Raw genomic sequence first — 22300 nt, 5'->3', positions numbered from 1 at the left:
TTCAAGCCATTCCCCTCCCTTTTTCTTCTCTTTCTTCATCAAAACCAACCACAACTCATCCCCCATACCCAACTATAGACAGCCAAAAGAAATACTTGTGACCAATAAATTACTACTGATCCTGCAACATTTAAACTAATCGTGTACATGCATACACTCTTCCACACATGTACAAGTGTATATGTGCATTACTATGTGTGGTATTTTGCGCACAGCCTATGATTTAGATATGTCAAGCCCGAACTCAATTTGGCAAGTTGAAATTAGACACGGTTGAATAAAAAGCAATACATGGATGCATAAGTTTTAGAAAGGATAATACCCAAAGAGAAACACTAGGGACACAAAGGGATCTCACAAACTGACGTGGCAGCTAAGTCCCCCCCCCCCCCCCCCCCCCCCCCCCCCCCCCCCCCCCCTCCTCTCTCTCTCTCTCTCTCTCTCTCTTCCCAGCCTCTCTCCCCCTTTCCCTTCCCTTCCCTTCCAGAGCCCCCAACAGAGACATAGAAAATCCCCACCACTGCAAAACTCCATTAACAGGCAAGAAAACTTGTCGGTCTTGAAATGTGTCCCTTTCGATCTAGCTCTCACCAGCTTCTTCCTCCCGGCCAATATGGCCTTATCCATAACCTTCATCGTAAACAAACAATCCATTCCTCTTAACTCGGTCAAGTACACACTCCCTAAATCCCCACAGAGAGTGATTTGGTAACCTGCCCCTCCCAACTCCTCAACACAACCCTGTAGCCCAACCTCTCTCTCTCTCTTTCACTGAAATTACACAATGCCCCCCAAATACTTTCCCAATTGTTTTCACTTGAAAAAGACCTCAAAAGCAGGAGTCTGCAGTTAAAGTCTAATAATACACACACACTCACTCAGGTCAGAAACATGCAGAGAGCAAATGATGATGGGAATGTTGAGGCTTAAGGCTTTGGGTAATGATTAGTTTTAGGAAATGTTTGGAGTGGGAAACATATATTGCAGAGTTTTCTGAGAAAATGACGAGGGGTATGGTGCAAGACCAGAAACATATTGAGAAGCAAATGGGTTTCATGGCTGGGTTCCTTCAGATCTTCGACCACAACCAGATTCTCACTGGCAAATACCCTTCAGGACAAGACAAGACAACTCACCCAAACGAGTTCAGGACCAACAAAACCGGGGGGGGGGGGGCACTTACCACAGACACATATGGCATAATCTAACATAATGCTCAACTATCACGATTATAGAAGAAAAGAGGAAATTTGAAATTGGATGTTAGCTCAACTACAAATTTGAACCCAAAGAACACATCCATAAGACGACCTGAGGTCAAACTTATATAGACTTTCCCCTGATTCAATTATAACACCTAACATAAAAAACATGAGATGATTAAGAAATTTGCAGAGATATAATAAATGGAACAATAAAAACAAAATGCAAGATCACAAAGGTTGAGATTATAGATCATATATAGAACAATAAAGTTGGAAATTGATAAATACAGACCTCAAAAGTAGCACTTGCTGTCTCTTTTCTTTTTTATTAATATTAACCCTAGAAATCCACACCTAAAGATTCATAAACTTCATCAACCCTAATCAATGGGACAAAGTGAGTAGTATAACTGGGGCGGCATAATAGTATTTCTCAATAAAAAAAAAAAGGCATGAACCGCGAGTCCAACTAAATTGGTACTCTGATTTCGCATACCAACTTTAATTAAATCTTCCATACAACAACATTTTTTTATAGGCAAGTTTGTATTAATTGAAAGATGAAGGGTGGGGAGCTCCAACAAAATCCTCTTCAAACTCATAATAGTCCTAAATAAAGAGTAAAACAGTGGGAAGCAGAGCCTAGTTAATGGTCTGATCATGAGTTTTCTATGCTAATCAATAAAAGGATCGTCGTTAATGGGGTTGATGAATCCATGTGAACTTGAAATGAAGCTCGAGAGGACAAAATAGTGGGATGCTGGAGGAGGAGGAGCTATTTTTCAGTTTTTCCATACGCTTTCCAGATTTTGGAGACCTCTCCATTTGTAGTCCATACTTCTTCACTTCATTAGTTTTGGATTCATTTTCCCCATACTTGAGGACCTTGAGGGAACCTTGATCCCAATATACCCCAATATCAAGTCCAATATAACTGAAAACACAGCCAAGACCAAGATTAGACTTTTTTTGAAGTACAGATCCAAATAAAATAGAACAAGATCAAGCACAAGATCTTCTAACACTCTTGATACAGAAAGCCTGAGGTGAAGAGGAACGGGAAGACCAATTACCATAAATCTGAAAAGTACAGGTTAGGGTTCAAGCTTATTGTGTAGAGAGAGTGCTGAAGCTTATTGCAACAAGCACTTCCAAAGTGGTCTTTCAAATTCTGTCTATGAGACTTCATCTATGGTTAGAACTTAGCACCAACATCAAAACCAAGCTTAACTAATAGATATCCTCATCTGACAATCATTAAGGTTTTCTTGTTTGGGGTCCAACACCTTCACGTAACAAACCTTCATATTATGCGAGAGAGATTATAATTTTCTGTCCTTTGAAGGATTCAAACTTACAACTTTAGCAGAACTCTGTAATTTTTACAAACATAACAAAACGATGGGAGGGATAAAGAATAGGAAACCTTGTAAAAAGGCATTTTCTATATCCGACAAGACTTCACTTTTCAAATTTCAGTCAACAAAAAGCAAGCCTGCCAAAAATCTGGTTTCCCCATTTACTTCAGGCAAGCAACATGTCAACAAATTGATTCTTTTCCCCTTAAAGGGAAATGTGGCAAAAAGGTTGTACGTTTCTTCTTCCCTGCAAATGTAGCAATTTCTTTCTAAACAAAAATTGACGCACGGGTGCTGTATAGATGCATATCTCTGCATGCTAAAGAGGCATCACGTCAATGTTGGAACAACGACATCATCGGAAAGAATACACACTATAAATTGAACTTTGAGAAAACACGTAAAAGGGCTTACCTTAAAACTGCAGACTGAACCAAAAGCCAAACAGATGGATAATCCAGAGGAACTTAACAGTTCGATAATAAACCAAAGTGTTACGATCCCATATCGACTAAGTATGGAATTGGTTGATGGTTTATAAGCCCCTAGGCACCCTTCCCTTGTAAGCTAGTTTTCAAGGGTGAGTTCTACCTAGTGGGTCCAAAACAAATGGTATCAAAGCCACCCCACATCTAAGGCCATGTTGCGACGGTTGCAATCGTGTGGCACGGGGGGTGATGCCGGCATGGCAATGTTCGTCCGGAGCTAGGAAAAGACCTAGCGCACAGCCAGCCCGTGTGAGCGCCGAGACCGTCGTGGACGTCGGCTACGGAGCGTGGTGGTTGTTACGATCCCACATCGACTAAGTATGGGATTGGTTGATGGTTTATAAGCCCCTAGGCACCCTTCCCTTGTAAGCTAGTTTTCAAGGGTGAGTTCTACCTAGTGGGTCCATAACACAAAGGCTTTCTTCCTCAATGGCAGCAGTGTATTCAGCAATTCTCAGCTAGAATTCGATTTATTCATTTATCTTATCATCATCGTGATCGCACCGAAGAAACTTTAGGTGATTGTCAATGCCACGAGCGACTAATGTGATCTTCTCCATGAGCAAATGCGACCTATTTCCAGCAACAAATTCACTGACCACACCATCCACTTCAATCAAGCTACATCCCGGTACCTTTCTTACCTTCTTCTCTTCCATTCCCTTCCTCACCTTTGCCACATCATCCCATTTGTTAGCAGAAGCATACATGTTGGAAAGAAGAACATGAACCCCACCATGGTCTAGACTCTGCTGAACGAAGTGCTCGACCGTTTCTTTACCCAGCTCAAAATCTCCATGAACTCTACAAGCATTGAGCAATGCACCCAACACATACGAGTCTGGTTCCATTGGCATCGCCCTCACCACCTTCTTTGCCTCTTCTAGCATCCCTGCCCTCCCAAACAGATCTACCAAACAGCCATATTGTTGGACCCCTGGCTCGATCCCATAGTCTTGACTCATGCTATTGAAAATTCTCACCCCTTCATCCACCAACCCCATTCGACTGCATGCGCTTAAGACACATACAAATGTAACTTCATTAGGAATAACTCCTTCACTCTTCATCCTCATAAACAAGTCAATCGCACTTGTACTCAAGCCATGATTTGCTAGGCCCGAAATCAAAGAAGTAAAGGCAAAAACATCTCTATTCGACATCTCATCAAATACACAACGAGCAGTTTCAATACACCCGCATTTTGCATACATGTCAACAAGAGCAGTGCCCAACACTCTATCTAATTCCATCCCATTTCTATCCACGTAGGCGTGTATCCACCTTCCTTGATCCAATGCACCAAGAAAAGCACACGCAGTGAGTGCTCCCACAATTCCAGCATGATTTGGTTGAAAACCAGAAATTTGCATATCGTTAAAAAGCTCCAAAGCCTCTTTGAACAAGCCAACTTGTGCATACCCATTAATCATCGCACTCCAAGAAACAACATTCTTCTCCGGCATTTGATCAAAAAACTCCCGTGCAACCCTAACCAATCCACCCTTCACATAACCGTTAATCAAAGCTGTCCACGTAATGACGTCTCGATTTACGCTCCCATCAAACAATTTACGAGCTGCACCCATGCAGTTACAAGTCGCATACAGATGGATCAACCCGTTCTGCACAAAGTCATACGATTCCCAGCCCAATCTGATGACTTGGGAATGGAGAATTAAGCCCAAGGAGACATCAGAGAGGTCAGCACAAGCTCTAAGCAGGAAAGAGAAGGTATAGTTGTTGGGTAAGAAGCCACTCTCGAGCATATCCTTATAGAGAGACAAAGCTTTAAGGGGTTCATCCCTCTCGGAAAAAGCTCTGACCATGTTGTTCCATACCAATGTGGTTCGATGCGGTAGATGGCGAAAGAGTTGGCAGGCGTGAGTTAAATCGACGGGGTTGGACACTGCACAGAAGGAGATGATCTTCGAAGCGGCTTGAGGATCCAAGATGGCGCCTGAAACTGTGAGATGGGATTGAACTTGCTTGACGTGCATCATGGTAATGCATTGTTCCAACAAGAAGAGAGCTCTTTGACTACTTGCTTTCATGTATCTGGAGCCAAACCCCCCGATTTGATGCCACTGCAAAATGCACGTGAGAAAGTCCCAATTTGTGCATATAAGGTACCACATTAGAAAACCTAAGTACTAAACCTAGAAAGTTAGAGCCACAAGTTAGATGCACCAAAAGACATCTAATAAGTCAATTCAATTTCAGTTTAATATATTTAAGTCGCATATATAATAACACAAGTCATATGAAGAGATTCTCAATTCAAAATTGCTAATTGTATCTCAATCTGCTTTGAAAACTCAACCTTGTCAAGACTCAATTTCTATGAAATCTCATTACTGACCCAATTGAAGGCAAGTCATGGCATTGCTACGTACATGATGCCATATACACTGCAAACATGGCACAAATCAAGTTAAGTACTTAGAAAAGTTGTATGATAAAGCTAAAGCCATCATAATTATTCATGTCCCTTTATCAAGGAGGCTCCAACTATAGATCCTTTTTCCTCTACATTGTGGTTACAAGCATAAGTTGAAACGTACACCTCCTGGAGAGCCACATCAAACCTACTATGCTTAATGAACGCCATATCTGGATAATTAATCACCAGCAGAGAGATGGTAGATTGAAGCGTTCCAATCTCTCTCAAAAGTTCAATATTTGGAACCATATTATCCACTACACTATATAGAAAGGACCGTGACGAGCGCTTTAAAGTAGTGATGACTTTATCATCTTCAAGAAGTACGCTCTTTAGAAAATTATAGCAGGATATAAGATGTTTATTTAAGCTTCTTCGCAGTAGTCCAGGGGACTTGGTGATGATTTTCTGGAGTTCAAAGCTTGAAACCCCTATAGAACAAAAAAACTCAATTTTGGGCAAAATGATTTTACCAGGATCAGCTAAAAGCAATTGTGGGCATCAATTTTAGTGATTTGGATATCAGTGAATCCATTCTCTTTGAGTAGGTTATGCACTGAATCTGGTCTATCTGGGTTTTCAAGGTCTACATTCTTGGAAGCTAAAATAGCTGATTTTGGAGACAACCTACAAGAATTTATGAGGCAAGACACCGTAAAAGAAGGTTTCCCTTCTTGTTGTTTGTCCTCATATCGAAATAAACCTATTGATGCAAATGACTTGACCAAAAAGAATGCATTTTTCTGAATGAAACCCAGTTGGGTCCTCCTGTATGTGCGTAACAGTTGTTGTCTTGAACAGATAAAACCAAACATAATCAACTCACCAAGTTTGCCTGAGACAGCTTTAACTGTTCTCTTCCGATTGCTTGAACAATCCTTCAAGGAAATACTGGCTGAAGAGTCAGGTTCTTCACGAACTTCTGAATCTGACTGGTGCTTGGGAGCCACGAAAACTATTGTGTTTGGCTATGAAGTAAAATGCTTCTCGACGGCACCCTATATATTAACCATTACGACGGAGAGAGAGAGAGGGAGTAGTTTATTTAGGGGTGTTCAACCGGAACCGCATCTGGATTCAGATCCGGATTCGGATGCTAAAGTTCGGACGGTTATCTATTCGGATTAATCTGAAAATAATCTAAATGAATAATCTGATTCAATCCAAAAAATATCCGGATTTTTCATTTTTTTTTTCTATAAATCCGGATATCTGGATTATAACCAGATTTAATCCATATTTTTAATTTTTTTTTTTATAAAGAAGAATTTAAAACTTAGAAAATATTTTTATAGCACTTTTTTTTAAAAAAAATTCTGATATCATGTTTAAATTGTTCAGAATTTTTAAAAATAATTTAAATGCTTTTTAAAATATTTTTATAAAAAAATAAATTAAAGAACAAAATAAATAAAAATACAAAATAGATAATATTGTTGTTACAACACAATGCAAAACAAAATTTATAAAGAACAAATTAAATCATAATATATCACAACTAATACATAACAATGCAAAATAAATAATATTGTTAAATATTTTTTGTACAAGTACTGAACAAAGAACTTGTATTATCAAATTTGCAACAAAAATAATATTCTTTAGAAAAGAAAATAATTCGGGCGGATAATCGGATATCTAGATTTTTTCCCTTTTTTGCCTATAAACTCATATATCTTGATTATAACTGGATTTAATCCGGATTTAGATATCCGGATTGTAACCGGATTTAATTTGGATTAAATATTAATACTTTAAATAATATTTTTATAGCACTTTTTAAAAAAAAAAAAACAAATATGATATCATGTTTAAATTGCCCATATTTTAAAAAAAAATAATAATTTAAAGGCTTTTAAAAAATTTTTTTAAATAAAGAACAAAATAAATAACAATTCAAAATAAATAATATTGTTGTTACATCACAATGTAAAATATTAGTTTACAAAGAATAAAACAAATAATAATACATCATAACTAATAATAATGCAAAATAAACTAATGTTTTGTTCATGTCCAAGATCCCAATATTTTGTTTTGCATGAACAGCAAAATCAACCTTGATCTAGGAGACTTCAAATCTTCCTTATCTCTGAAATCATTGGCACCATTTCTTTCACATCGTTGTAGAGTTAAAAACTAAAAATAAAAATAAAAATAAAAAAATTGTTTTGCATGAATAGCAGAATCAACCTTGGTCTAAGAGAGTTCAAATCTCCCTTATCTCTAAAATCATTGGCACCCTTTATTTCACATCGTTGTAGAGTTAAAAAAAAAAAATCATGTTACGAATAACCAAGTCGTAAAACCGGATTGGTAACCAGATCTGGGTTTATCTTATCCACTCGAGTGTAATCCAAGCGAATAATCGTCCGAATGCTCTCGGATTCCGGGTTTTGGATCGGACTGGAAAAAATTTGGCCCCGTTCCACACCCCTATTGGCAATTGTGACATAAAGCTTAATGTTGCGGTCTAAAGATTGACGGTGTTAGGAAAATATCAGGAGAACTATTTTGTAGAAAAATCCTATTTGGACACGTGAAACTTATATTTTCTTAGACTGTGTGAGAACTATTTTGTAGAAAAATCCTATTTGGACACGTGAAACTTATATTTTCTTTGACTGCGTTTGGATGTTGAGTTGAATTGAGTCGAGTTGAGTTTTTTATAAATAATAGTGAGTTGAGATGGTAGAGTGAGTTTTGTGGGGTCTATTTAAAATGAGTTTAAATGTGTTTGGATGTTAAGATGAGTTTAGATGTATTTATAGAAAGTTGAAAAAGGTTATGAGTCCCACATGTAAAGAAATGTTGAAATGAAAAAAGTTATGGATTCCACGTATAAAGAGGTTTTGAGTTGAGATAAGCTTAATAATTTGAGAGTTGAGTGTTTGGATGTTAGACTTAACTTAAAATTAGTTTGAACTGAGTTGAACTCATATGAATTTAACAACCAAACAGGATTTTATTATAGTACCATACGAGATCACGAAATTTATTAAAAAAAAAAAAAGTAAAAATATAAAAGCAATGGAGGGAACTTAGAGTTTGGCTACGTTTAGGTAGTGAGGTGATTTCAGATGATCTGTGAATAGTAATGAAAAATTATGAAAAAGTAATGATAAAATATTGAATAATAGTGAATAATAGTAAAAAGTAAATGAAAAATAATAATAAAATATTGAATAGTAGTGTTTACTACCAAACATAGCCTTAAGTGTTGTTTGGATAGTGAGTTGAGATGAAATGAGTTGAGATGAAAGTTAAATAAAATATTGTTAGAATATTATTATTGTTTTGAGATTTGAAGAAGTTGAATTGTTTATTATATTTTGTAAGAAAGTTGTAATGATGAGATGAGACGAAACACTTATTGTATCCAAATCGGGCCTTAGTCTTCCTCTTTTTATATTTTCGTATGTCATTTTAGTTTGAATATATATTTATGTTTTAATAAATCATGTGGCTCTACTTGGTGATGCTATACCAAGAGGGTCATCTGAGCGTTAAGTTTCAGATAACCCAGCAGCAATACTCATAACTTGTATAATTTTAATATCTTTTGTGAATGCAGAACTAGGGCTGATCGGCATGGACTATGGTCCTCCTTAGTTTTATTTTTTAAAATAAAATTTTTAATAATTAAAAAAAGTGAGAACCCATCAAATTTAGGAGCATGTTTGGCAAAGATGAGAATTTTTCATAATTTCTCGTAATTTTATTATCAAACATTATTCAAATACAAAACACTTTTTAATTTTAATTGTTTAACATTTACATATAATCATTACCTAATTATTACTCACACACAAAGATCAATACAACTTTTATAAACTTTAAAAAAAAAATTATATCAAAAAATTATATTCAAACAATTTTTTAACTTTATCTATTCATTTTCACAACTTCCAATAAAATATTTATTTTACAATATATTTTTATTTAATTTTTTGTTTCTTTTTTCAAAATTCAATAAAACATTTTGACTCAAATTATTTTACTTCTATTCACAAAATCTTAAAATAGTTTAAGCATGCCAATAAGCCCTTAGTCATCTTCAAAGTTTAACCTACAATCTATTTATTTTACAAATTATGCAAAAGGAATAATTATATTGTATAATATGGAAAAGTCTTCCTTAATTGTGGTTTTTCAAGTTTTCAAATGAATTTGGATCCTATTAAATTCTTTTGCTCTGGCTGTTATTTAATACGGTTAGATTTATAAATTTTGGATGGGAGTTGATTTCCTGCGTTCTCAGAGTTTCGGATTTGATTGGCTTGCTTATACTTATATGTGTATATATGTTATGTTCTTGCCTATATTAGTGATGAAATAGAGATTTTGTTTAAGTTATGAAAAGTTGTGAAGATAAAAGATAACATTTCATCTAAAAATATGATATATATTGCCAAGAGCCTGATGGCTATATGATCCGGTTTTTCAAATGAAAAATTTTAATTTGAAACCCCCAACCCTCTTGTATAAAAAAAATGACATATATCTAAAATGGTATAACACTATGTTTTATTCTTTTATTTTTGGACTCAATGAGATGACAGATTGTATATTCCAACTCAATTTGGCCCTCTAAACAAGAGCTTCTAATTTTTCTTCTAGGACTGTGTACACTTTTTGAAATAAAAATGATAGTCATATGAAATAAAAAATAAATTTTACTTTTTTAAAAAAAAAAAGAGTGCATAGGACTTATATATCGTAAAACTATATCTAGTATTAATCAAATATTACGATTGTGTTAGATTTTCTTTTATTTTTCTTGTGCTTTTTAATTTTATTCTCATATCATTTTTTTCAATCTAAACACTTTAACAAGTTAACCTGAAAAAGTAAATCTCTCTATTACCATTCATTTCTCCCATTATAACAAATAATGATTCTTTAAGGTTAAAAGTTAGTTTGAAATGTTCTTAAAAAGAAGAATGTATTACACAATGTGTGTGTGTGTGTGTATATATATATATATATTGAAGTAGAAATACTTGTGATATATTAATGATAAAGTTGACATTCAGCCATTCCAAGATCTGAAATACAAGAATTAATAGATTCAATGTCAATCATCTCTTCATCTAACAAGACAGCTTCTCTTGCAAGTGTATGTGCAACTCGGTTTGCAATCCTTTTGACATGCCTTACCCTCCAACCAGTTCCATACATCATCTGTTTGATATCTACAATGATAGGATTGTAACCGTACACAACTTCTTTTTGGCTAAGTATGGCAGACACCACATTTGAAGAGTCACCTTCAAACATGCAATTAATCAAGTCAACTTAACAGCTTCAAATAAACCCCTTGCTTTAGCCATATTAGCATCTGAGCAAAATAGCATGGGTTTCATCAAACTCAATAACACAGCCCCTTCCCAATCTCGAAGCACAATTCTAATTCCAATCCTGTTTACTTGTTTTGGTAGAGCAATATCCCAATTGATCTTTATAAAACCTTCTGGTGGTCCCTCCTATATAATAGCATCATCTGACACTGAAATTTGCTGATAAGAACTAGCCTCCATAGCTTGCTGATATAAATCACATTCATTGATAGCAAGCTAAAACAAAAAAGAGGGGTGAGTAAATTGTTGTTAATGTATTAGGGTTCCTTCTGTGCCAAAAAGATCGAGCCACATAAGCAAAACAAGCTAAATCCCTTCTTTGCAATCTGTCAACTATCTGTTTAAAAATCTAAGCAAAATCAATATCAATAATTGTCATTTTCTGCATATTCTTATCTCCCATCATCCAAACATCCATAGCAACAGGACATTACCATAAGATATGCCCAGTTGATTCAGGTTCCAGTGAACAAATAGGACACAAATTATCACCAGTCACCTTTCTTTTATAAAGATTCAACTTAGTTAGGAGTGAATCTGAAATAGCTCGCCACATGAAATTCTTAACAGAGTTTGCAACAGGTAGAGCCGACAATTCTTTCCAACAAGAATCATGCTTAGCTCTTGTAGATGTCTCACCATTAAGGCTCCAAGTCGTCTCCATATACACTTTTAATGGAGAAAATGCCATTATAAGTCCCTTTCCATACTAGTCTATTTGGGTTGCCCAACACACTAACATGTATATGTAATATTGCAGCAGCATCAACTTCATTAAAAACAGACTAGACCAATTGTACATTCCACCAAGCAGTCTATCTATCAATTAACTCCTCAACAAAAGCATTAGGCCCCAAAGTCTGTATTGGAGATTGAATAATACACAAATTTTTTCTTGGAATCCATCTGTCCTACTAAATATGAATTAGTCTACCATTCTCCACCCTCCAAATAAGGCCATCTTTAAGAAGCCTTATAGCCTGCCATATGCTTCTCCACACATAAGAGGGTCTTGACCCAAGCTTGCTTGTAGTAGTGAGGATGAAGGGAAGTACTTAGCCTTAAAAATTTTGCTAGGTAGGGAATTTGGATCTGTGAGAAATCCCCAAGCCTGTTTGGCTAATAAAGTCATATTAAAACCAATAGGATCCCTGAAACCACACCTCCTTACTGCTTACCAGTACATAAAATAGGCCAAGATTTCCAATGCATTTTATTTCTATCTCCCATGCCACTCCACCAAAAATTTGAGATTAAGGAATTCAACTTCTGACATAAAGTTTTAGCAAAAGAAATACACTCATGTAGTATGTTGGGACTGATTGAAGCACTGCTTTGATCAAAACTTCCCTTCCAGCTTGAGATAAAAATCTGTTTTTCCAATTTCCAATCTTACCTTGCACTTTGCTCACAATATCCTGAAATGCCCTCAACTGAGATTTACCCACCAAGCTAGGAAGTCCCAGGTATTTCTCCATGCTTGATGAGTCATTTAAACCACCAATCTCCTTTATATATTCCCTTGTTGAGACTTTTGTATTTCTGTTGAAAAAAAAGAGAGGTCTTATCTCTATTAAGCAGTTGTCCAGAGGCCTCTTCAATTGTGCTTAAAATATGATTCAGTCTTCCCTATTCCACCATATTTGCTTGACAAAACATCAAACTATCATATGCAAAAAACAGATGATTCATGGACAGCACACCCCTAACAATAGGCACACCAAAAATTAAACATTGCACTTCAGCAGCATATAGTTGAGAACTCAAGGCTTCAGCACATAGAATGAAAAGGTATGGTGAGATAAGGCAGCCTTGTCATAAACCTCTTGAAGGCTTGAAAAGGTGTTGAGGTGAGCCATTCACTAATACTGAAAAACTGGAAGATGAAGCACATTCCATGATCAATTGAATCCAATTCTGTGCAAAGCCTAATTTAGTCAAAACAGTCTTAAGAAACTCCCATTCCACACGATCCTAAACTTTGCACGTCAAACATCTTGCTATTCATTGTATGAAGGTTTCAAATGCTACTAATATATTGTCAGAGATCAAATGTTCAGGCACAAAAGCACATTGAGTTGGAGAGATTAAGTTTGGCAGAACACACTTCAATCTGCTAGCTAACACCTTTGCAATTATCTTGTAAAGCACATTACAAAGACTAATTGGTCGATATTAAATTAAAAACTTAGGCTTGAGTTTCTTTGGTATCATTACAAGATAAGTGTAATTAATCTCAGCTATTGATTGCTTATAGTTTAGAAAAGATAGGACTGCCTAACAAACCTCCTCCTTTACTATTGGCCAATGATCTTGGAAAAAATATGCACCATATCCATCAGGACCAGGGGCTTTATGAGGACCCATTTGAAAAAGTGTCATTTCAACTTCTTCTGCAATAAAAGGTTGGTTCAGCTTTACATTTATCTCAACAGAAACCTTCTCTGTTAAATTAGCAAGACATGAATCAATATTAGAAGGATTAGAAGAAGTGAAAAGAGATTGATAATAGCTAGTAAAAACTTTCCCAATATCCTCAAATTTGTTATACACATTCCCCTTTCATCAGCAATGCTAAGAATGTGATTCCTACTCTTCCTTTGTGTAGCACAGAAGTGAAAATACTTTGAATTTCGATCTCTCTTTTGAAGCCAACGCACCTTAGCTCTTTGTTGCCATCTAATGTTAATCATCTCCAATTGGATATTAATCTTTCTCTGCAATTACTTAATTTCCCCAACAAAAGCAGCAGTCATAGACTACTACAGGAAATGCAATCTGTCTATTTTAGCCTGTAGAAAAAGATCAGTAAGAGGCTCCTTGCCTTTGCTCCATCTTCTTAAAGTATACATGCCTTGTTTTAGCTTATATATGATAGAAGAAAAGCAAACTTGTAAATTATTAGAGCCTTGCCATATCCTTTTAACCACATTTCCATAATCATCATAGGAGGACCAGTTTGCTTCATATTTTGCAATTATGCAATGAGGCACTTGTTGTTGTTTTCGTGGTAGAAATGAAATCATGATAGGATAGTGGTCTGATGATAGTGTAGGCAGGACTTGAATGTTTCCATCTCCAAGAACTTCACACCATTGTTTTGAGGCCACTACTCTATCCAATTTTTCTTTAGTAAAACTAGCATCCTGTCTATTGTTGGACCATGTGAAAAATCCAGATCCAAAATCCAAATCACAATCCTGTAACACTTGGTGAAAAGGCTTGACTCTGTTGCCTCTTAGCACCACGACACTTCTCATGATTATACAAAAGCTCATTAAAATCACCAACACACAGCCACATACTTGGAGCCAAATTATTCAAAGCTCTTAAGATATTATAACCCAACATTCTTAGTTCAGTCACGGGGTGTCCATAAAAACAAGCCAGCATCACTTTGTATTTATCTCAGAGATCAACCAAGCATTAATGTGTCTTTGAGAAAAAGATTGAATAGAAAGAGACACCTCTTCCTTCCAAAAATTGCCAAACCTCATTCCCAACCCCATTCACAGAAAATAAATTTTGAAAACCAAATTTAACTTTTAGAAGATCCAGTTTAAACTTCAGCACCTTTGTTTCTATTAGAAAAACAATAGTAGGCTTATGAATCTTGATCATGCAACCAAGATCCTGAACTGTTCGAGGGTTGCCAATCCCTCGACAGTTCCAACTTAAGAGCTTCATTTCTCCTGGCGGGGCTAACACAGCCTTTACCGATACATTTTCATTTTGATTATGTGTCTTAGTTTTCCTAAGAGTTTTGAAAGGAAAATTAGAAGACAAATCAGAACCTTTGAGAGAGGACTTCCTCTTTCGACCACCTTTTGCTTTTGGAGAGTTGGCAACACCCAGCCTTCCACCCTCCCTTATCTACCTTTTCCAGCAGGACACGTGGACATAACTGACTTCTCACCCAATCCCCGAGTAGCAATTTCAAAAACACCCTGTAACCATCCAGAGCAGTTATCGTTTTCATGCAAGTCCTCAATAACTGCCATCTTCCCAACATCTGCAGAAGAACACGATCCTTGAGAAATAGCATAAACAAATCTACTGAGTCCCATGAATGGACCTGAAATAGAGGCTCTCATCCAACTTCCATATTGTAGTTTTGAAACATCCCTCTCAGTACCAACCCCAGGCTTTTGAGAACATCCATTCGTGCCATGTAAGAGCAAACTACAATAGAAGCAGAACCTCGGTATCCTTTCATATTTAAACTAAATGAAAGACCTATTTTCATGTACATTAATTGTTTTCCCTCGAATCAGAGGTTAGTAAAATCCAATTCGATAAGCACATGTAGGAAATAGCCCCAATACCCATATCATCAGCCTCCACATTTAACACCCTTCCAATTAAAGTACTGAATTGAACACCAATCTCAGTATTCATGCATCCAAATTGAAAATTATGCAACTGAACCTAGAAATAAGTATGCGTGAATGACATGGCCGAGGAAGGAGTGAGACCATCAAAATATTTAAAGCAAAAAAGGCACTGATCAAATGACCAAGGTTGACCATCCCACACCTTTTGTAGTGCAGTCTCATTGGCAAATTCAAAGATAAAAAAATTGAAGCCTACATAATAATGTTTATAGAAATTTCCACTTTCCAAAACTTCAACATAGTACCCTTGAAGGCATCATGATTCACTCTCTTGTCTGTTATAATCCTACCAATTAAATAGAATCTACCCATTTCTAAAGTTGCATGTATATCATCTTTCCTTACAACAACATCCTTAGACTCCTCTTCCATCAAAGACAATCTGTCCTACAAAATAATAATATCCTCAGCCATTCATGGCCAGAGCTGATCAAACAATGAATCAAAACACCAGTCTCCAAAGAGAAAGATCACGTTGCATGCACAAACTCAAACCTTCACTTGGCAGTTTGGGAAAAACTTTCACCTCGCACTAGAGAGCAAGAAAAAACGGTTACTAAGACGAACCCCATGTCCATCTTATCTGTAAATCTATGGTTGGTTCTTGTAGCTATGTTGTATTTTAATTACACAATGTATATTGAGAGCACTGGCTTAGTTGGCCAAATTAAATGTCTTAAAAATGTTCTACATTAACTTAGCCATGGATCAATCAAGATGAACTTTGCTACAATTGTCTAACAAATATGTAAGGAATTGTAGCTTAAGTCCCGCACTGCATACTTTTGTTTCTCTACAATCAGTGCAGTTGACACCACGCCTCATCTCTCTCTCTCTCTCTCATCATAAACCACTGCGGCTTTGTAGAGATGTAGAAGCACAGCTGACTAGCCCTTCTATACCACCAGACACCACCCTTGAGCCAGACACAACCTCTCATTGTTGTCTCGTTCTCTCTCTCTCTCTCTCTCTCTCAATGTCTTTCACTATCTCTCTTGTCATTGGAAACTCAGAACTTTTCTGCATGTCGGAAGACACTGTGGCTTGCACAAAAATCATCGACTAGCCTTTCTTTACCATCAGACACCACCCTTGAGCCGGAAGCAACCTCTCAATGTCTCCCACGTCATTGGATGCTCAGCTCTCTCTCTCTCTCTCTCTAGCATCTTGACAATCATCGTAGCTTGCGATACATCGTGGCTTGAAAATAATAAAAAAGAAAAAGAAAATTAGCCAACTCATACCTGATTCAATGTGGGAGGAAGTTGATTGAAGTTGGCTGAAATCACTTGAATCTCCTTTTTAGTTCAAATTTAGCTACAATTATCAACAAGCCAATACTAATACTCTAAGAAGACGTTTATCAACCACCACGAAGAGAAACGATAAGCATAATAACAACAAAAAAAACATGTCACACGAAATAATGTGATGAGATTAGGACTGTTCATCCAGAGCGGGTTTTAGCCTGCTCCGAATCCCGAAAAACCAGAATCCGATTCTGGGTTTCAGCCAGGAACAAATCCAGGCCAGAACCCGAGTTGCAAAATTCGGGTACACCTGAAATGTGAAAAAAGAAAGAAATGAAAAGGAAGATTCAAACTAAGATGTATGCATTATTTGCTTATGGTGCTATGTAATTACTATTCGTGTGAAAATATTACTAAGATGATATTATCCACATCATTTATAGTCGTTGGATTTATGCATGCCCGTATAGAATCTTGTCAGGTTGCCACTTCTGCCCCATTGTTCCAACTTCTAAGATGATCTATGACAAAAGTCAGGAAGTTTTGACTAGTGTGATAAGATTACAGTAAAAAGGTGTGAAAAGATTACAAGGGAATTGGCTATTAGAGGACAAAGAGAGTCAGAAAGAAAAGCTTCGTTTATTTATTTATTTTTATTGAAAGAGAGCTTCTGAGCAACTTCACCAACATCAAATCCAGACATTGCTTACTTGAAATGTGAAAAAAGAAAGAAACAAAAAGGAAGATTCAAACTTAAAAATAAAATAAAAATTTGGGTACCGGATTGTAAATCCGGGTTTCGGCCTGGGTCTTACCTAGGCTAACCCAGTCAGGGTTTCAACCTGGATTTGAGACCCGGGTTCCAGTCTAGTATACTTGGGTTCTCGAGTCGAAACCGGGATGAACAGTTCTAGATGCAATGGAGTGCATGGATATAAGATATTATAGATCCATAGATTTCCAACTACTAAAAAGCCACACACACCCGACAAATAGGTTAACAAGGAATCAATATTCACTCCTAGTAAGTTGCTCTCATACAACACCGCTTTTGAGGCACCCTAAAATGTCCAATCCTTGCAGGTGTGCCCCATGCGTTGCAATGCCTTTGTGTATTTTCGAGTCACATGCGGTGCTCCACTTGTTTTTTTTTACCAAGTTCTTTTACTCAGCAGCCCTACATTACATACTTGTTGAAAAAATAAAAAATAAAAACAGGTGTGTGGTATAGAATTTTTTTAAGAGAACTTTTCTTATCACAAATTAATCATCCAAGTCTAATTAGCTTCATCTCTCTGTTGCCACTTACCAATATGTGGACCTCACGTGTTGATACAGTTATGTGTCTTCTCTTATCACAACCGAAGCTTAAATGGGCTGTTTGGAAATAATTTTCATCTCATCGAATCTCATCTCCATCACATCTCATTCATTCCTCACTCAAACACAAACAATACTTTTAAACTAGTTATTACAAATTTTTCAAATTAATCATTATAACTTTATAAAATTTTCAAATAAAACACAAAAACAATTCAATTTTTCAAATTTCAAAATAAAAATAATATTAAAAATAATATTCTAAAAATATTTTAACTTTACAATATTTTTTATTCAAAATTTTCTCTTTCCTTTCCTAAATCCCAATAAATACTTAATTCAAATTATCTCATTACTATTCACGAACCATCTTAGTATTATTTACAAAATTTTCATATCATCTCATTCTCCAAACATCCACCGAGTCTAATCCTAATAATCTTGTTATGTTCCTATCAAAAGTGTCAAAATAGTCAATTACAGTACCCTACATTGACTGCGGGTCTCAACCGCAACTCTTTAATCCATTTGATGTACATAAGCAAGCCCTCTCCTTTGAAGCCTTGAAGGTCCCCTCATTGACAAACATGAGTCTAGACCTTCGGCCATAATCTAACGTCTAACTTTTTTATTTTACTTTCATGCATTGGATTGTATTGCCTAGTATTGGAGCTCTCCATCCCTTCATCTTACATCACTAATTACAATTCACGCGTCCTCAATTTTTTTGAAAAACAGGGTTCAAATACAAAGTTGGTATGGCTTAAAGGAATGTTTAAGGCGTTGTTTAAAAGATACTATGATTTCATCGCATCCCATCTTATTTCATCTCATTTTATTTTATTTTCTTTCTAAACATTACTCAAACACAAATACTTTTGAATTTCAAATATTCAACTTTTTCATCTACTCATTACCTAATCATTACAAATTTTCCAAAACGTCCAAATAAAATGTAAAAAACAATTCAACTTCTTTCAATTCCAAAACAAAAATAATATTAAAAAGTAATATTCTAATAATATTTTAAATTTATAATATTTTTATTCAACTTTTTCTTTTTCATTTTCTAAAATCCCACAAAGCATTATAACTCAAGCCATTTCACTATTATTCATAAATTTCTCATCTCATCTCATTCCCCATATATCCTCTAAGTAGATTAGATCCTCACCTATTTTTTGGTCTATATATATAATTGTCTAACATCCCACTCGCCCAAGGTTAAGAACAGCATCATTTCTAAAACATTTAGGGGAGTTGGAGTGCAACTACTAACTTTAACTTAAAAATTTTCTTTTATTCTAAAGGAAGCGTTAAGTACAAAGATTCCTTATAATAAATAGAATCATTATTTATTAAAAATATAAAAGAAAATATGCAGAAGCACTTATTAAAATTTCTCAAACTTGGATTATAAAAATCATAACTAAAAACTGTGTAAATGATCTAAGCCACTGTCACGCCTCCCTGGGCCAAGTCTCATCTTGCAACTCCATCTTCATAAATCTTCTCACCTAGGGTGGTTTAAAAACATAAAATAAAACTTAAATGAGTTGAATACTCAGTAAGAAACTTATCATAATGTAAACATAATAAATATAAAGTTTTTCATAAAATATTCATGATGAGAAGTTAAAATCATGACTATTCATGCATATGCTTATGACATGCATGATTTGTCTTGAATTATCTGATTTACCTGATTGATCTGATTGGCCAACACACTTCACTATTTGTGCAAGGTTGTGAATAGGTCCCACATCTTGTGGCCACAAGGGGAGCAATGATATGATTTTATGCACACCCACCAGGACTGCATTGGTACCATACATTTGAATGTCCATCTTATTAATATGATCTTTATCTTACATTTGATCTTGTGAAAGCTTATATGTCTTATGCAACGTGAGATGCATGATATACATAATACACACGTAATTATAAAATGCATAATGAAACATGATCATATATTATGATGAATGACATGCTTGCAGATGTCATGACATATGTGGTATATAAAAATTGGCTTCAAAAAAATGGCTTTAATAATAATATATTTAACTAGCTAAAGTGTGTTAATCATAATTTTATGATCAAACTATTTACCTCGTAACCCTAATCCAATATTTCAATGTTTCTTGAGCAAAGTTGATTACATATACAATAACCTATGTAAATATCTAATTAAACACAAAATTTGTAATTAAAATCAGAAATTCTAAAATAATCCCTATTTTCTAATAGTCTAAAATCTTCATAATCCTAAAAATATCTCAACGCCCAAAGTTCAGGTATCTATTTTTTCTTAATTTTATTAGAGGAAATCATTATAAACAATAAACCCTAAGATCAACACTTACGAGGTAAGGGTATTTTTGTAATTTAGCTATAAGGCACATACCTCACGTGTACACCTTTCAGACGTGGAGAGAGAGTGAATTTACGCAGGGGAGAGAGAGAGAGAGAGAGATGGAGGGAGGGAGAGTGCAGTCGAGGATGGCCCAGACGGTGGAGCGGAGGAAGGGTTGTTGGCCATGATGGGCATGACAGCGTGAGCATGGAAACAGTCTCGGCGATCCATAAGCACCATGTGACTTTATTTTTGGTGGTGGAAAAGCATAGGCATTTTTCATAAAAGTTGATCGCTGGCTCTATTGACACTTGAAAAAGCAGCTTTGCAATGCCTCTTTGATTCACCACTAGTATGCGGCAAGGGCTTGGGGTCTCTTACTGGGCAACGTGATGGTGTTTGGCCCTGTTGTGGCTGAGCTGGATGTTGTTTACATAGGCTACTGCGGTCTGGAGTTGCATGGGGGTCGAGGTGCGAGGGTGGTGCAACGACTAACATGCTAGGACATGGGCTTCTTCGACCGTGAAACAGAGGGGCTCATGGCTTTCGTTGCTCTCAGTTTGCGGCGTTGGATGCTTTCTTCTGGCAGTGGCTGGCTCGTGGTGGTGATTTGGGTAACAAGAGAAGGGGGTTGTGGTGTGTACTTTGGTGGAGATGGCATCAACGTATAAAGGCTTGGCGGAAGGTGGTTGACAGCAACCCTAGCAGCGCCTAGAATTCTCTACACTCTTGAGGGGAACTATGCGTGTATGTTGTGGGTGAAGTCCATGTGATTGTGCGGCGTGTTGAAGGTAAACAAAGGACTAAAACTAGGGCTTGGGAAGAAGATGCACTTACAGTGCATGAGGCTAAATATATATAGAGGTTTAAGAATTTTGATGTGAAGAGAACTGTAGAATTGTAACCATAATGCATTTGAAATTGAATACGTTCATGGACTTAGAGTTCATAAATAAATTGGACCTTAGTTCTCATGGGTTTAGATCCATTTCATGGGACCTAGAAAATGGATTAGGCTATTCAAATAATCAAATAAATCTTGATCGGGCTTCCTAAAAATATTAATCCATTACCATCATCTCAAAATTATCTACTAAACTTTAACACGTCTTAAAAGAAATTTTGGAACTCTCGAATCTAATTAAAATTCCAAACTAACCTCAAAGTAATAGGATTGGATCGAGTTGTTACAAAAAATCTTATATTTTATGTCCTTTTTTTTTTACGCCTTATTAGTATAGTAATCCCGTATTTATCTAGGACTAAAATAAAGGGAAAAAAAGAGTTCCCCTTCCATAACGGCCATTAGCTTTCTCTCTCTCTCCCACTGTAGATTGCATAACTTGCATCGAAAAGTTTTGGACATTAAATATTATTTATGCATACGTTGATTACGAGGCTCTATTGATGGGATTGAAAATAAATAAATAAATATATATATATATATATATATATATATATATATATATATATTGGAATCAACATTTCTTAGAGTATCTTTATTGATTTGGCCAAAATTTAATAATAGCTAAATTTTAGTTAATATGTGCCAAAAAACCACTATATTGAATTAAGCATCTCTATAAAATTTTAGACTTCTACTATAGTGATTCTTCAAATTTGTAAGTGAACAGTACGTTAGCCAAACATTAAAATATTCAATTCTTACTCCTCTCACAAAATATGTAGGTATTTTTTGTAATTAAGAAATTTGGTTTGATTTATTATTATTAAATATAAAATGTGATAAAAATAAATTAATTATTTAATATTAATTAGAATATTAATTATTAAGTTAATTATAATGATAAGTTAATTCTAATATAATTATTATTAATATTAATATTTAATGTTTAATAAATGTAATAAATATTAATATTAGTTTAATTAGAATATAATTATTATTAATATTAATATTTTCTTTTAATTTAATGTTTAATAAATGTAATAAATATTAATTTAATTTAATTAGAATATAATTATTATTAATATTAAATTGATAGAATTATAAAATGTGATACAAATAAATTAAATAACAAAATTATTAAAATAATAATATTTTATTATTATATGGAGAGTAAATAGTTAATCCAATGTGGATATATATTGAATTTAAATGGAATAGGTAA

General features: G+C 35.3%; 1 protein-coding gene and 1 long non-coding RNA gene across 2 annotated transcripts; both read right to left on the bottom strand.

Annotated features, from left to right (window-relative positions):
* Positions 1-2431: 2431 nt before the first annotated feature.
* On the bottom strand, positions 2432-3049 carry LOC121263832. The gene is made up of 2 exons (XR_005940358.1): positions 2978-3049; positions 2432-2882 (listed from the first exon to the last, which is right to left on the bottom strand). It is a non-coding gene; the product is annotated as an uncharacterized LOC121263832 (long non-coding RNA).
* A 407-nt stretch (positions 3050-3456) lies between these two features.
* Positions 3457-5389, bottom strand: LOC121263831 (pentatricopeptide repeat-containing protein At5g66520-like). Its single transcript, XM_041166912.1, has one exon. The coding sequence runs from the start codon at positions 5187-5189 to the stop codon at positions 3522-3524; it is 1668 nt and encodes a 555-aa protein (XP_041022846.1). The 5' UTR covers positions 5190-5389; the 3' UTR covers positions 3457-3521.
* Positions 5390-22300: the final 16911 nt, after the last annotated feature.

Source organism: Juglans microcarpa x Juglans regia, chromosome 4S (assembly GCF_004785595.1).
Source record: "Juglans microcarpa x Juglans regia isolate MS1-56 chromosome 4S, Jm3101_v1.0, whole genome shotgun sequence".
NCBI lineage: Eukaryota > Viridiplantae > Streptophyta > Magnoliopsida > Fagales > Juglandaceae > Juglans > Juglans microcarpa x Juglans regia.
This window is presented reverse-complemented; position numbering and strand designations above follow the sequence as displayed.